The sequence below is a fragment of the Bombina bombina genome, chromosome 5 (genome assembly GCF_027579735.1).
Source record: "Bombina bombina isolate aBomBom1 chromosome 5, aBomBom1.pri, whole genome shotgun sequence".
In the NCBI taxonomy this organism is placed as follows: Eukaryota; Metazoa; Chordata; class Amphibia; order Anura; family Bombinatoridae; genus Bombina; species Bombina bombina.
This window is the reverse complement of record NC_069503.1, coordinates 241,945,601-241,958,032: the sequence shown is the minus strand read 5'-3', so window position 1 is coordinate 241,958,032 and position 12,432 is coordinate 241,945,601. Positions and strand designations below refer to the sequence as shown.

The following is a 12,432-nucleotide window of genomic DNA, read 5'->3' as shown; positions in this document are numbered from 1 at the left end:
AATTGAGTTAGTTGTATAACTTAACTAACATATTCTAGGTTAAGCCTTTTGATTTATCCAGTTTGGATAAAATATATTGTGGCAATCTTTTGGTGTAGGCAAGGAAGTAGATATACATCTTAACAATTTTAGCAAATGTATTACCTTTTATTGTGTTAGTTTTCCTGGCTTTTAAATGTATATTTTAATACCAGGAGACTTTCAATAGCACATGATTGTACGCAAGAATTTAGTTCAAATAAAATCTTAGGTAGTTAAACTTTTTTATTTATTTATATATTTATTTATATATTTGGAAGGGTATATGTTAGTGATGTACAGGTTTTTGCCTCTGCTAGTTCCATCACTATGAGGCATAAATGTAGGAGGAGGAAACTTACAAAGGCAAAAAATGAAGACTTAGGGCCTCATTTATCAAATCATGGATAGACAGTGTTCCCTTCTTGGGAACCAGTCCGCCCTTGATCGCAGCAAGCGGTAAGCAGACTCTGTACTTCCGCAGCCCACATTTAACATTGCACAAGTTCAGAGTGTTTGAACTATGCCACCTCTAAGGTGAAGGAGATGCTAAGTAGCTGTGGTCTGATATCTACCACTTCTTAATTTGTGGCAAGCAGACTTGCATGACTGCATGACAGCAAGGGCTCCAAATCATCATCAGCTGCTTCATAAATGGAGCCTTTAAGATCTGTCTATCACCTTCAGGAGGATTAGGAACTGCTTATGGTTAAAAAAGGTTAGTTTGTGATATAGTTAATATATAATGTAAAACAAAAATGAAGCAAGTTTAACAAGAATAAAATGACTAGGGACAATCTGGATCATTCAAATAATTATGTAAATGAATATAGTTTGAAGGAAAATGCTTTTCAAAACCTTTTGCCTCTAGTGTGCTTTTTGAATGTTCAATACAATTTGAAGACTTTAAATCATAATTGTCACTTTTATCTTGTCCCACTTTTACAGTGTTAGAGCATTTTATGCAACAACTACCCAAAATAGTTAAAAACAATGGAAGAAAAATCAGAGCATGGAGTGCTCCAAATGTAATAACAAGGAACATGATCTTGAAAAATGTTCTAAAAATGTAACTTCCTGCTGCAGAAAGTACTATCACACCCAATATTGTTGATAAAGCCCCCTGTACAATGGGATATCCAAGAGAATGTAAAGCATCAATCATCCTCTCGTTCACATTGGATTTCACATTAGAAACAAACGCATATGAAATATGAGCTGAAAAGTCAACTGAGAACCCAATGCAAATAACAAGGTTGATCATTGATATGGAATCTAAGTTAACATCCCAGTAAGTCATGAATCCTGTAACACCAACTATAATAGAAGCAATAGAAAATGTCACCCATAATGCACAGAGAGGGTTAGGAATTAACAGTAGTGAGATAATAAACATTGCAGCTGCAGCAATAAGGACGTTTGCAATAGTAGTCTGGATTATCACAGCATATTGATCAAAGTAAATAAACGCTGGATGATACACTAGTAGTGGAATGTCACATCTACTTGCTATGTCTCGAAGCTGATTTAATAATTCTTTCTGATCAACTGCTGTAGTTACATTTACAGACTGAATGAAAACGCGGCATGCTATTATGTCCTTTGACACCATTTCAACATCTTGTTTATAAATAGGTGCACTAGCAAAAAAGTTATTTAAATGTGTAACAAATAAATCCTGGGTACTTATATTCAAATTATTATTTTTAGCAGCAGCTACATATGTTCTCAACCATGACTCAGATAGTGTTTTGTCAAAATAAGAATTATTTTCAAAGGTTTCCATGCAGCTTTCAATTTTGTCCCGGGTTTCTATATTCCAGTATTCTGTTTGTTCAGTAATAACAACCATAACTCTAGGACCATAGTATGAAAAGTATAATTCTTCTTTATCATAAAATGCAGCTACATATGAATTGTCAGGAGCCAAATTACGCAGCTCAATCCCTTCTTGGACATAAAAACATCCGTAAATGCTGCTGGCCAGATATCCACAATATAATATAATCACAATTATCTTGGTCCAGATGTTTGTAAGGAAAGGCCCATAATACTTACGGAAGAACAGAGTCATTGGATGGTAAATCTCTTTACCAGTATCCTGATCATAGGATCCCCCAACACAGCATGCGTTGTATACAGAAGAACGCTCACTATCAGTCTGATCTTTCATTTCTGTACAAATCATCCAATGTCTATTACTCTCCTCTCGTCTACCATTTAGTGCCAGGAAAGCTCCAAAACAGGTGATGTTGTAGAGGAAACAAAATAATATGGCTGTTCCAGTATAGATACAAAAGGTTTGCACGGATTGAAAAGAAGTCATTATCCCTATGTAGAAAGCTAAGACATCTGTTAGAGTTGTGATTGTTACTGAGACAGCTGCTTCTGCATATGTATCTGCCATTCGTTCTTCTACTTTTCTTTTAACTTTAGTTTGTTGCCAGCTGGAAAGCATGATGAACATGTCATCTACTCCAACACCTGTAAAAATGTAAAAGACAATGTTTTTATAAAGAGTTAAATATTTTCTACAGGGAATAAGAGGAATATGAGGGATTCCTAAAAAAATGCAGCTTTATATATTGAATTAATATCTAGTAATGATAAAAGGACAATTAGATATAGTAGAATAGCATAATCATCAACTGCATAATAAAAAGACAATGGTATCACTTTCAAAATTCAAACACGTAGATAGGAAAACGTAACACAGTAGGCAAATATAACAGAACACCGGAAACTAAGCGATATTTTACAGGGACTTTAATTAATTTCTAATAAAGATGCGCTGTCACTTTTTAATCTAGCCGTGCCATTCTAATACCCGTAATATGGCTGCCCACTAACTAATGGTTTGAAATTATTTTCCAATTGGCTCCCTAGCCATACAGCACTTTTTTTTTTTAGCAAGAGCACTAATTGGACAACAGTTCAAACTGTTAGTTCACTAAAAATATGAGCGGCCGGAGCACGGGGTATTGGAATGGTAAGGCTAGATTAAAAAAGAAGTTTCAGTGCATCTTCATTAGAAGTGATCAATTAAAGTCCATTCAAAGTAGCACTTAGATTCTGGACCTGATTAGAAAGGGATATGAAACCCAACATTTTTCTTTCATGATTCAGATAGAGCAACTTTCTAATTTACTTATACTATCATTTTTTTTTCTCTTGGTATCTTTTATTGAAAAGTTGGGACGTATGCTTAGAAAGAAGCTCATTTCTGGAGCGCTATATGGCAGCAGTTCTGCAAGAATGTTATCCATTTGCAAGAGCACTAGATGTCAGCACTATTTCCTGCCATGTAATGCTCCAGATGCCTACCTAGGTATCTCTTTAACACAGAATATCAAGGGAATGAAGCAAATTAGAAAGACGTAAATGGAAACTTTTTTAAAATGGTCTGCTCTGTCTGAATCACAAAATACATATCCCTTTAAAACAGGTAAAGTTTACCATCACTTTAAGCATGACCATTAAAATGTAGTACTTTTTTTGTAAACAATAATTTATTATACAAATGATTTACATACACAAACAACTCAGACCCACACATCATTTATGTATAGACATCTTCAGTACCCAGAATTTTCATTGTAACAAAGGATTATGGGAAAGGTGATATAATTGAGTTTGTAAATGCATGATCTTTTTTGTTCCTGCATCCATTTAAACCCATGTTTATTTATATGCCAGTGAAATGTTTATAAGGCAGCTTTAAAATAAAGCAAAGGATAGAAGTGTGCAATACCAAAAAAACCTCCACTTAACTTGAAACATGTAAGTTAGAGTTTGGGGTTTATCAACATTTGGCATATTCCATTTGTTCTGTTCCTTTGATCAGTATTATAACTTAAATTTACCTTAAAGACTATTGAATTCAGTGATTCAATATCCTAAACCAGTGTTGGGGAACCTATGGTGCAAATGCCCAAGGTTGCACTCAAAACAAATTTACTGTCACTCCATTTCATGCCTACCTGCATACTGCTTTGTTTAAATAGCAGAAATTGTAGTGCTTAATAGATTATCGGCTAGATTTAGAGTTTTGCGGCCAAAGGGGTGTTTTTTTCCCCCCGCACCTTTTAAACAACGCTGGTATTGAGAGTTCTCTGAAGGGCTGCGTTAGGCTCCAAAAAGGGAGCGTAGAGCATAATTTACCGCCACTTCAACTCTCAATACCAGCGTTGCTTACGGACGCGGCCAGCTTCAAAAACGTGCTTGTCCACGATTCCCCCATAGGAAACAATGGGGCAGTTTGAGCTGGAAAAAAACCTAACACCTGCAAAAAAGCAGCGTTCAGCTCCTAACGCAGCCCCATTGTTTCCTATGGGGAAACACTTCCTAAGTCTGCACCTAACACCCTAACATGTACCCCGAGTCTAAACACCCCTAACCTTACACTTATTAACCCCTAATCTGCCGCCCCCGCTATCGCTGACCCCTGCATTTTATTATTAACCCCTAATCTGCCGCTCCGTACTCCGCCGCAACCTACATTATAGCTATGTACCCCTAATCTGCTGCCCCTAACATCGCCAACCCCTATATTATATTTATTAACCCCTAATCTGCCAACCCCAACGTCGCCGCTACCTACCTACACTTATTAACCCCTAATCTGCCGACCGGACCTCACCGCTACTATAATAAATGTATTACCCCTAAAGCTAAGTCTAACCCTAACCCTAACACCCCCCTAAGTTAAATATAATTTAAATCTAACGAAATAAAATAAATCTTATTAAATAAATTAATCCTATTTAAAGCTAACTACTTACCTGTAAAATAAACCCTAATATAGCTACAATATAAATAATAATTACATTGTAGCTATTTTAGGATTTATATTTATTTTACAGGCAACTTTGTATTTATTTTAACAAGGTACAATAGCTATTAAATAGTTATCTACTATTTAATAGCTACCTAGTTAAAATAAATACAAATTTACCTGTAAAATAAATCCTAACCTAAGTTACAATTAAACCTAACACTACACTATCAATAAATTAATTAACTAAACTACCTACAATTATCTACAATTAAATCAACTAAACTAAATTACAAAAAAAACAAAACACTAAATTACAAAAAATAAAAAAAGATTACAAGAATTTTAAACTAATTACACCTACTTTAAGCCCCATAAAAAAATAACAAAGCCCCCCAAAATAAAAAAAATGCCCTACCCTATTCTAAAATAAAAAGTTAACAGCTCTTTTACCTTACCAGCCCTTAAAAGGGCCTTTTGCGGGGCACGCCCCAAAGTCATCAGCTCTTTTGCATTTAAAAAAATCTAACCCAAACCCCCCTTAAAAATCCTAACACTAAGCCCCTGAAGATCTCCCTACCTTATCTTCACCACGCCGGGTATCACCGATCGGTCCAGAAGAGGGTCCGAAGTCTTCATCCTATCCGGCAAGAAGAGGTCCAGAAGAGGCTCCGAAGTCTTCATCCTATCCGGCAAGAAGAGGACATCCGGACCGGTAGACATGTTCATCCAGGCGGCGTCTTCTATCTTCATCCATCCGGCGCGGAGCGGGACCATCTTGAAGCAGCCGACGCGGATCCATCCTCTTCTTCCGGCGACTCCCGACGAATGAAGGTTCCTTTAAGGGACGTCATCCAAGATGGTGTCCCTCGAATTCCGATTGGCTGATAGGATTCTATCAGCCAATCGGAATTAAGGTAGGAAAAATCTGATTGGCTGATTGAATCAGCAAATCAGATTCTAGTTCAATCGGATTGGCTGATTGGATCAGCCAATCAGATTGAGCTCGCATTCTATTGGCTGTTCAGATCAGCCAATAGAATGTGTTAGGGTTAGACTTAGCTTTAGGGGTTAATACATTTATTAGAGTAGCGGCGAGGTCCGGTCGGCAGATTAGGGGTTAATAAGTGTAGGTAGGTAGCGGCGACATTTGGGGGGCGGATTAGGGGTTAATAAATATTATGTAGGTGTCGGCGATGTTAGGGGCAACAGATTAGGGGTACATAGGGAAAATGTAGGTTGCGGCGGTGTGCGGTCGGCAGATTAGGGGTTAAAAAATTAAATTATAGTGGCGGCGATGTGGGGGGACCTCGGTTTAGGGGTACATAGGTAGTTTATGGGTGTTAGTGTACTTTAGAGCACAGTAGTTAAGAGCTTTATGAACCGGCATTAGCCCAGAAAGCTCTTAACTCCTGACTTTTTTCTGTGGCTGGAGTTTTGTTGTTAGAGTTCTAACGCTCACTTCAGCCAAGACTCTAAATACCAGCGTTAGAAAGGTCCCATTGAAAAGATAGGATACGCAATTGGCGTAAGGGGATCTGCGGTATGGAAAAGTCGCGGCTGGAAAGTGAGCGTTAGACCCTTTCCTGACTGACTCTAAATACCAGCGGGCGGCCAAAACCAGCGTTAGGACCCCTTAACGCTGGTTTGGACGGCTAACGCAGAACTCTAAATCTAGGCTTATGTATTTTTAATCAATCCATTAAGTTTTTTTTATCTTGGATTTAAAATAAGATCAAACAATGTAAGATGGGTACACACTCTCAAAAAGATTTGCCACAGCTACGGTATCTATATATTTAGTTATGTGGCTTATTTTTTTGTTAATAGTTTATTGAAGTAAGGTTTTTAAAAACATTTATTTATCAAACAAAAGCATTTTTCAAAAATGTAATTTATCATAAGGCCAAATACCTAGAGAAAAAAACAAGAAATGTATATGTAATGTAATGCAAAAATAAAATGCCCAAAATGACTTAAAGGGAAATGGGTATTTTCCCAAAATACCGGACGTCTGTGAGAACAGATCATAAAGCGAGAATGTGCTATAAGGGCAGCCTGCTCTAGGGTATTCACTGTACAATGCTAATGTGAGTGGGAAAGTAGAGAATCCTATTATGATTTTTTTATAGTTAAAAATCAGACAGGTAGATTACGAGTTATGCGCGTTAGAGGGTTTTTAACGAACGCAACAAACGTTCGGCTAGATTTAGAGTTTTGTCGGTAAAGACCCGCGTAGCTAACGCTGCTTTTTTTTCCCCAACGCAACCTTAAGACAACGCTGGTATTTAGAGTTGTCTGAGGGGCTGCGTTAGGCTCAAAAAAGGGTGCGTTGAGCCTAACTTAGCTCCACTTCAACCCTCAATACCAGAGTTGCTTACGGTAGCGGTAAGCAGCTAAAACGTGCTCGTGCACGATATCCCCATAGGAAACAATGGGGCAGTTTGGGCTGAAAAAAACCTAACACCTGCAAAAAAGCAGCGTTCAGCTCCTAATGCAGCCCCATTGTTTCCTATCGGGAAACACTCTCTAAGTCTGCACCTAACACCCTAACATGAACCCCGAGTCTAAACACCCCTAACCTTACACTTATTAACCCCTAATCTGCCGCCCCCGCTATCGCTGACACCTGAATTATATTATTAACCCCTAATCTGCCGATCCGGACAGCGCCGCAACCTACATTATCACTATTAACCCCTAATCTGCTGCCCCTAACACCGCCGACCCCTATATTATATTTATTAACCCCTAATCTGCCCCCCCAACGTCGCCGCTACCTTACCTACACTTATTAACCCCTAATATGCCGACCGGACCTCGCCGCCACTATAATAAATATATTAACCCCTAAACCGCCGCACTCCCGCCTCGCAAACACTAGAATAAATTTGATTAACCCCTAATCTGCCCTCCCTAACATCTCCGCCACCTACCTACAATTATTAACCCCTAATCTCCCACCCGCAACGTCACCGCTACTATAATAAAGGTATTAACCCCTAAACCTAACTCTAACCCTAACCCTAACACCCCCCTAACATAAATATAATTTAAATGAAACAAAATAATATTCCTAAAATTAACTAAATTAATCCTATTTAAAACTAAATACTTACCTATAAAATAAATCCTAATATAGCTACAATATAATTAATAATTACATTGTAGCTATTTTAGGATTTATATTTATTTTACAGGCAACTTTGTATTTATTTTAACTAGATACAATAGCTATTAAATAGTTAATAACTATTTAATAGCTACCTAGTTAAAATAATTACAAAATTACCTGTAAAATAAATCCTAACCTAAATTACAAATACACCTAACACTACACTATCATTAAATTAATTAAATAAATTACATACAATTAGCTAAAATAAAATGCAATTAAATAAACTATACTATAATACACAAAAAACAAACACTAAATTACAAAAATAAATAAGATTTACAAGCAGTTTAAACTAATTACACCTAATCTAAGCCCCCTAATAAAATAAAAAATCCCCCCAAAATAAAAAATTCCCTACCCTATTCTAAAATACAAAAGTAATCAGCTCTTTTACCAGCCCTTAAAAGGGCTTTTTGCGGGGCATTGCCCCAAAGTAATCAGCTCTTTTACCTGAAAATAAAAATACAATACCCCCACCCAACATTACAACCCACCACCCACACACCCCTACTCTAACCCACCCAAACCCCCCTTAAATAAACCTATCGCTAACCCCCTGAAGATCATCCTACCTTGAGTCGTCTTCACCCAGCCGAGCCGAATTCTTCATCCAAGGTGCGCAGAGGAGGTCCTTGATCCGGTAGAAGTCTTCATCCAAGTGGCTAAGAAGAGGTCCTCCATCCGGTAGAAGTGTTCATCCAGGCGGCGTCTTCAATCTTCATCCATCTGGAGTGGAGCGGAGCCATCTTCAACGGAGCCGACGCAGAGCCATCCTCTTCAACCGACGGACTAACGACGAATGAAGGTTCCTTTAAGGGACGTCATCCAAGATGGCGTCCCTTCAATTCCGATTGGCTGATAGAATTCTATCGGAACAGCCAATAGAATGCGAGTTCAATACGATTGGCTGATTGGATCAGCCAATCGGATTGAACTTCAATCTGATTGGCTGATTGCATCAGCCAATCAGATTTTTTCTACCTTAATTCCGATTGGCTGATCTTGGATGACGTCCCTTAAAGGAACCTTCATTCGTCGTTAGTCCGTCGGTTGAAGAGGCTCCGTGTTGGCTCCGTTGAAGATGGCTCCGCTCCGCTCCGGATGGATGAAGATTGAAGACGCCGCCTGGATGAACACTTCTACCGGATGGAGGATCTCTTCTTAGCCGCTTGGATGAAGACTTCTACCGGATCAAGGACCTCCTCTGCGCACCTTGGATGAAGAATTCGGCTTGGCTGGGTGAAGACGACAAGGTAGGATGATCTTCAGGGGGTTAGCGATAGGTTTATTTAAGGGAGGTTTGGGTGGGTTAGAGTAGGGGTGTGTGGGTGGTGGGTTGTAATGTTGGGGGGGGGTATTGTATTTTTATTTTCAGGTAAAAGAGCTGATTACTTTGGGGCAATGCCCCGCAAAAAGCCCTTTTAAGGGCTGGTAAAAGAGCTGATTACTTTTGTATTTTAGAATAGGGTAGGGAATTTTTTATTTTGGGGGGATTTTTTATTTTATTAGGGGGCTTAGATTAGGTGTAATTAGTTTAAACTGCTTGTAATTCTTTTTTATTTTTTGTAATTTAGTTTTTTTTTTGTATTATAGTATAGTTTATTTTATTGTATTTTATTTTAGCTAATTGTATGTAATTTATTTAATTAATTTAATGATAGTGTAGTGTTAGGTGTATTTTTAACTTAGGCTAGGATTTATTTTACAGGTAATTTTGTAATTATTTTAACTAGGTAGCTATTAAATAGTTATTAACTATTTAATAGCTATTGTATCTAGTTAAAATAAATACAAAGTTGCCTGTAAAATAAATATAGATCCTAAAATAGCTACAATATAATTATTCGTTATATTGTAGCTATATTAGGGTTTATTTTACAGGTAAGTATTTAGTTTTAAATAGGAATACTTTAGTTAATAAGAGTTAATTTATTTCGTTAGATTAAAATTATATTTGATTTAGAGGGGTGTTAGGGTTAGGGTTAGACTTAGCTTTAGGGGTTAATACATTTATTATAGTAGCGGCGAGGTCCGGTCGGCAGATTAGGGGTTAATACTTGAAGTTAGGTGGCGGCGATGTTGGGGGGGGGCAGATTAGGGGTTAATAAATATTATGTAGGTGTCAGCGATGTTAGGGGCAGCAGATTAGGGGTTCATAGGGATAATGTAGGTGGCGGCGATGTGCGGTCGGCAGATTAGGGGTTAAAAATATTTATTATAGTGGCGGTGATGTGGGGGGACCTCGGTTTAGGGGTACATAGGTAGTTTATGGGTGTTAGTGTACTTTAGAGCACTGTATACAGTTAAGAGCTTTATATACCGGCGTTAGCCCATAAAGCTCTTAACTACAGCCTTTCCATGGGCGTTAGGAGTCTTGTCGGTAGAGGGTCTACCGCTCTCTTCAGCCAAGACTCTAAATACCAGCGTTAGGAAGATCCCATTGAAAATATAGGATATGCAATTGGCGTAAGGGGATCTGCAGTATGGAAAGGTTGCGGCTTGAAAGTGAGCGGTAGACCCTTTCCTGGCCGACTCTAAATACCAGCGGGCGGCCAAAAGCAGCGTTAGGACCCCTTAATGCTGCTTTTGACGGCTAACGCAGAACTCTAAATCTAGGTGGTTGTGTTTTTTCACCCTCCATAGCCCTGCCATTACAAGTTTTGAAAAAGCCAGCTTGTGCATGCAATGTGGTTGCGTTGAGCTCCATACCGCACAAAATACAAGTGCTTCTTTGACGTGCTTGTGCACGCTTTCCCCATAGATATCAATGGGGAGAGCGGGTTATAAAAAAACCTAACACCTGCTATCACGGAATGAAAAGCTCCGTAATGCAACCCCATTAATGTCTACAGGGAAAAAAAGTTAAGTTTAAACCTAACACCCTAACATAAATCCCACGTCTAAACACCCCTAATCTGCTTCCCCCGACATCGCCGACACCTACATAATGTTATTAACCCCTAATCTGCTGCTCCCAATATCGCAGCCACCGAAATAAATCTATTAACCCCTAATTTGTCGCTCCAGATATCGCTACCACTATACTAAAGTTATTAACCCCTATTCCCCTGCACCCCAACATTGCCCACACTATAATACATTTATTAACCCCTATTCCTTCGCTCCCCGACATCGCCGCCACTAAATAAAGTTATTAACCCCGAAACCTCTGCCCTCCCACATCACTACCATTAAATAAACCTATTAACCCCTAAACCGCCAGCCCCCCACATCGCAACAACCTAAATTAAACTATATTAACCCCTAAACCTAACCCTAACCCTAACACCCCCTAACTTTAACATAATTAAAATAGAGCTAGATTAAAGTTACAATTAATAACTAAATAATACCTATTTAAAACTAAATACATACTTACCTGTGAAATAAAACCTAAGCTAGCTACAATATAACTAATAGTTATATTGTAGCTAGCTTAGGTTTTATTTTTATTTCACAGGTAAGTTTGTATTTATTTTAACTAGGTAGACTAGTTAGTAGATAGCTATTAACTATTTACTAACTACCTAGGTAAAATAAATACAAACTTACCTGTGAAATAAAACCTAAGCTGCCTTACACTAAAACCTAACATTACAAAAAAAAAACACACTAAAATTACAAAAAATAAAAAAAACTACCATTACAAAAAATAACAAACAAAATTATCCAAAACAATCGCCTAGATTACGAGTTTTGCGGTGACAGGGGTGCGGTGCTAACGAGCCTTTTTTTTTTAACGCTACCTTAAGACAACACTGGTATTACAGGTTTTTTTCAACCCAGCGTTAGCCACAAAAAAGTGAGCGGAGAGCAGAATTTAGCTCCACATCTCACTGTAATACCAGCGCTGCTTACGATAGCGGTAAGCTGGCTAAACGTGCTCATGCACGATTTCCCCATAGGAAACAATGGGGCTGAGCTGGCTGAAAAAAAACCTAACACCTGCAAAAAAGCAGCGTTCAGCTCCTAATGCAGCCCCATTGTTTCCTATGGGGAAAGGAATTTTATGTCTACACCTAACACCCTAACATGAACCCCGAGTCTAAACCCTAATCTTACACTTATTAACCCATAATCTGCCATCCCCGACATCGCCGACACCTGCTTTATATTATTAACCCCTAATCTGCCGCTCTGGACACCGCTGCCACCTACATTATCCCTATGAACCCCTAATCTGCTGCCCCCAACATTGCCAAACCCTACATTATATTTATTAAACCCTAATCTGCCCCCCCAACGTCGCTGCAACCTAACTACATTTATTAACCCCTAATTTGCCGCCGCCAATGTCGCCGCCACTATAATAAAGTTATTAACCCCTAAACCTAAGTCTAACCCTAACCCTAACACCCCCTAGCTTAAATATAATTTAAATAAATCTAAATAAAATAACTACAATTAAATAAATAATTCCTATTTAAAACTAAATACTTACCTATAAAATAAACCATAAGAT

At 38.2% G+C, this 12,432-nt stretch overlaps 1 protein-coding gene across 1 annotated transcript in view; it reads right to left on the bottom strand.

The window, feature by feature from the left end:
* Window positions 1-805: 805 nt before the first annotated feature.
* The window catches only part of LOC128661437 (patched domain-containing protein 3-like), a 63,511-nt gene continuing 51,884 nt past the window's right edge, over window positions 806-12,432 (bottom strand). The window contains exon 4 of the mRNA XM_053715692.1: window positions 806-2,502. Within this exon, the coding sequence (XP_053571667.1) occupies window positions 806-2,502 (1,697 nt within the window). The remainder of the gene's footprint in view (window positions 2,503-12,432) is intronic.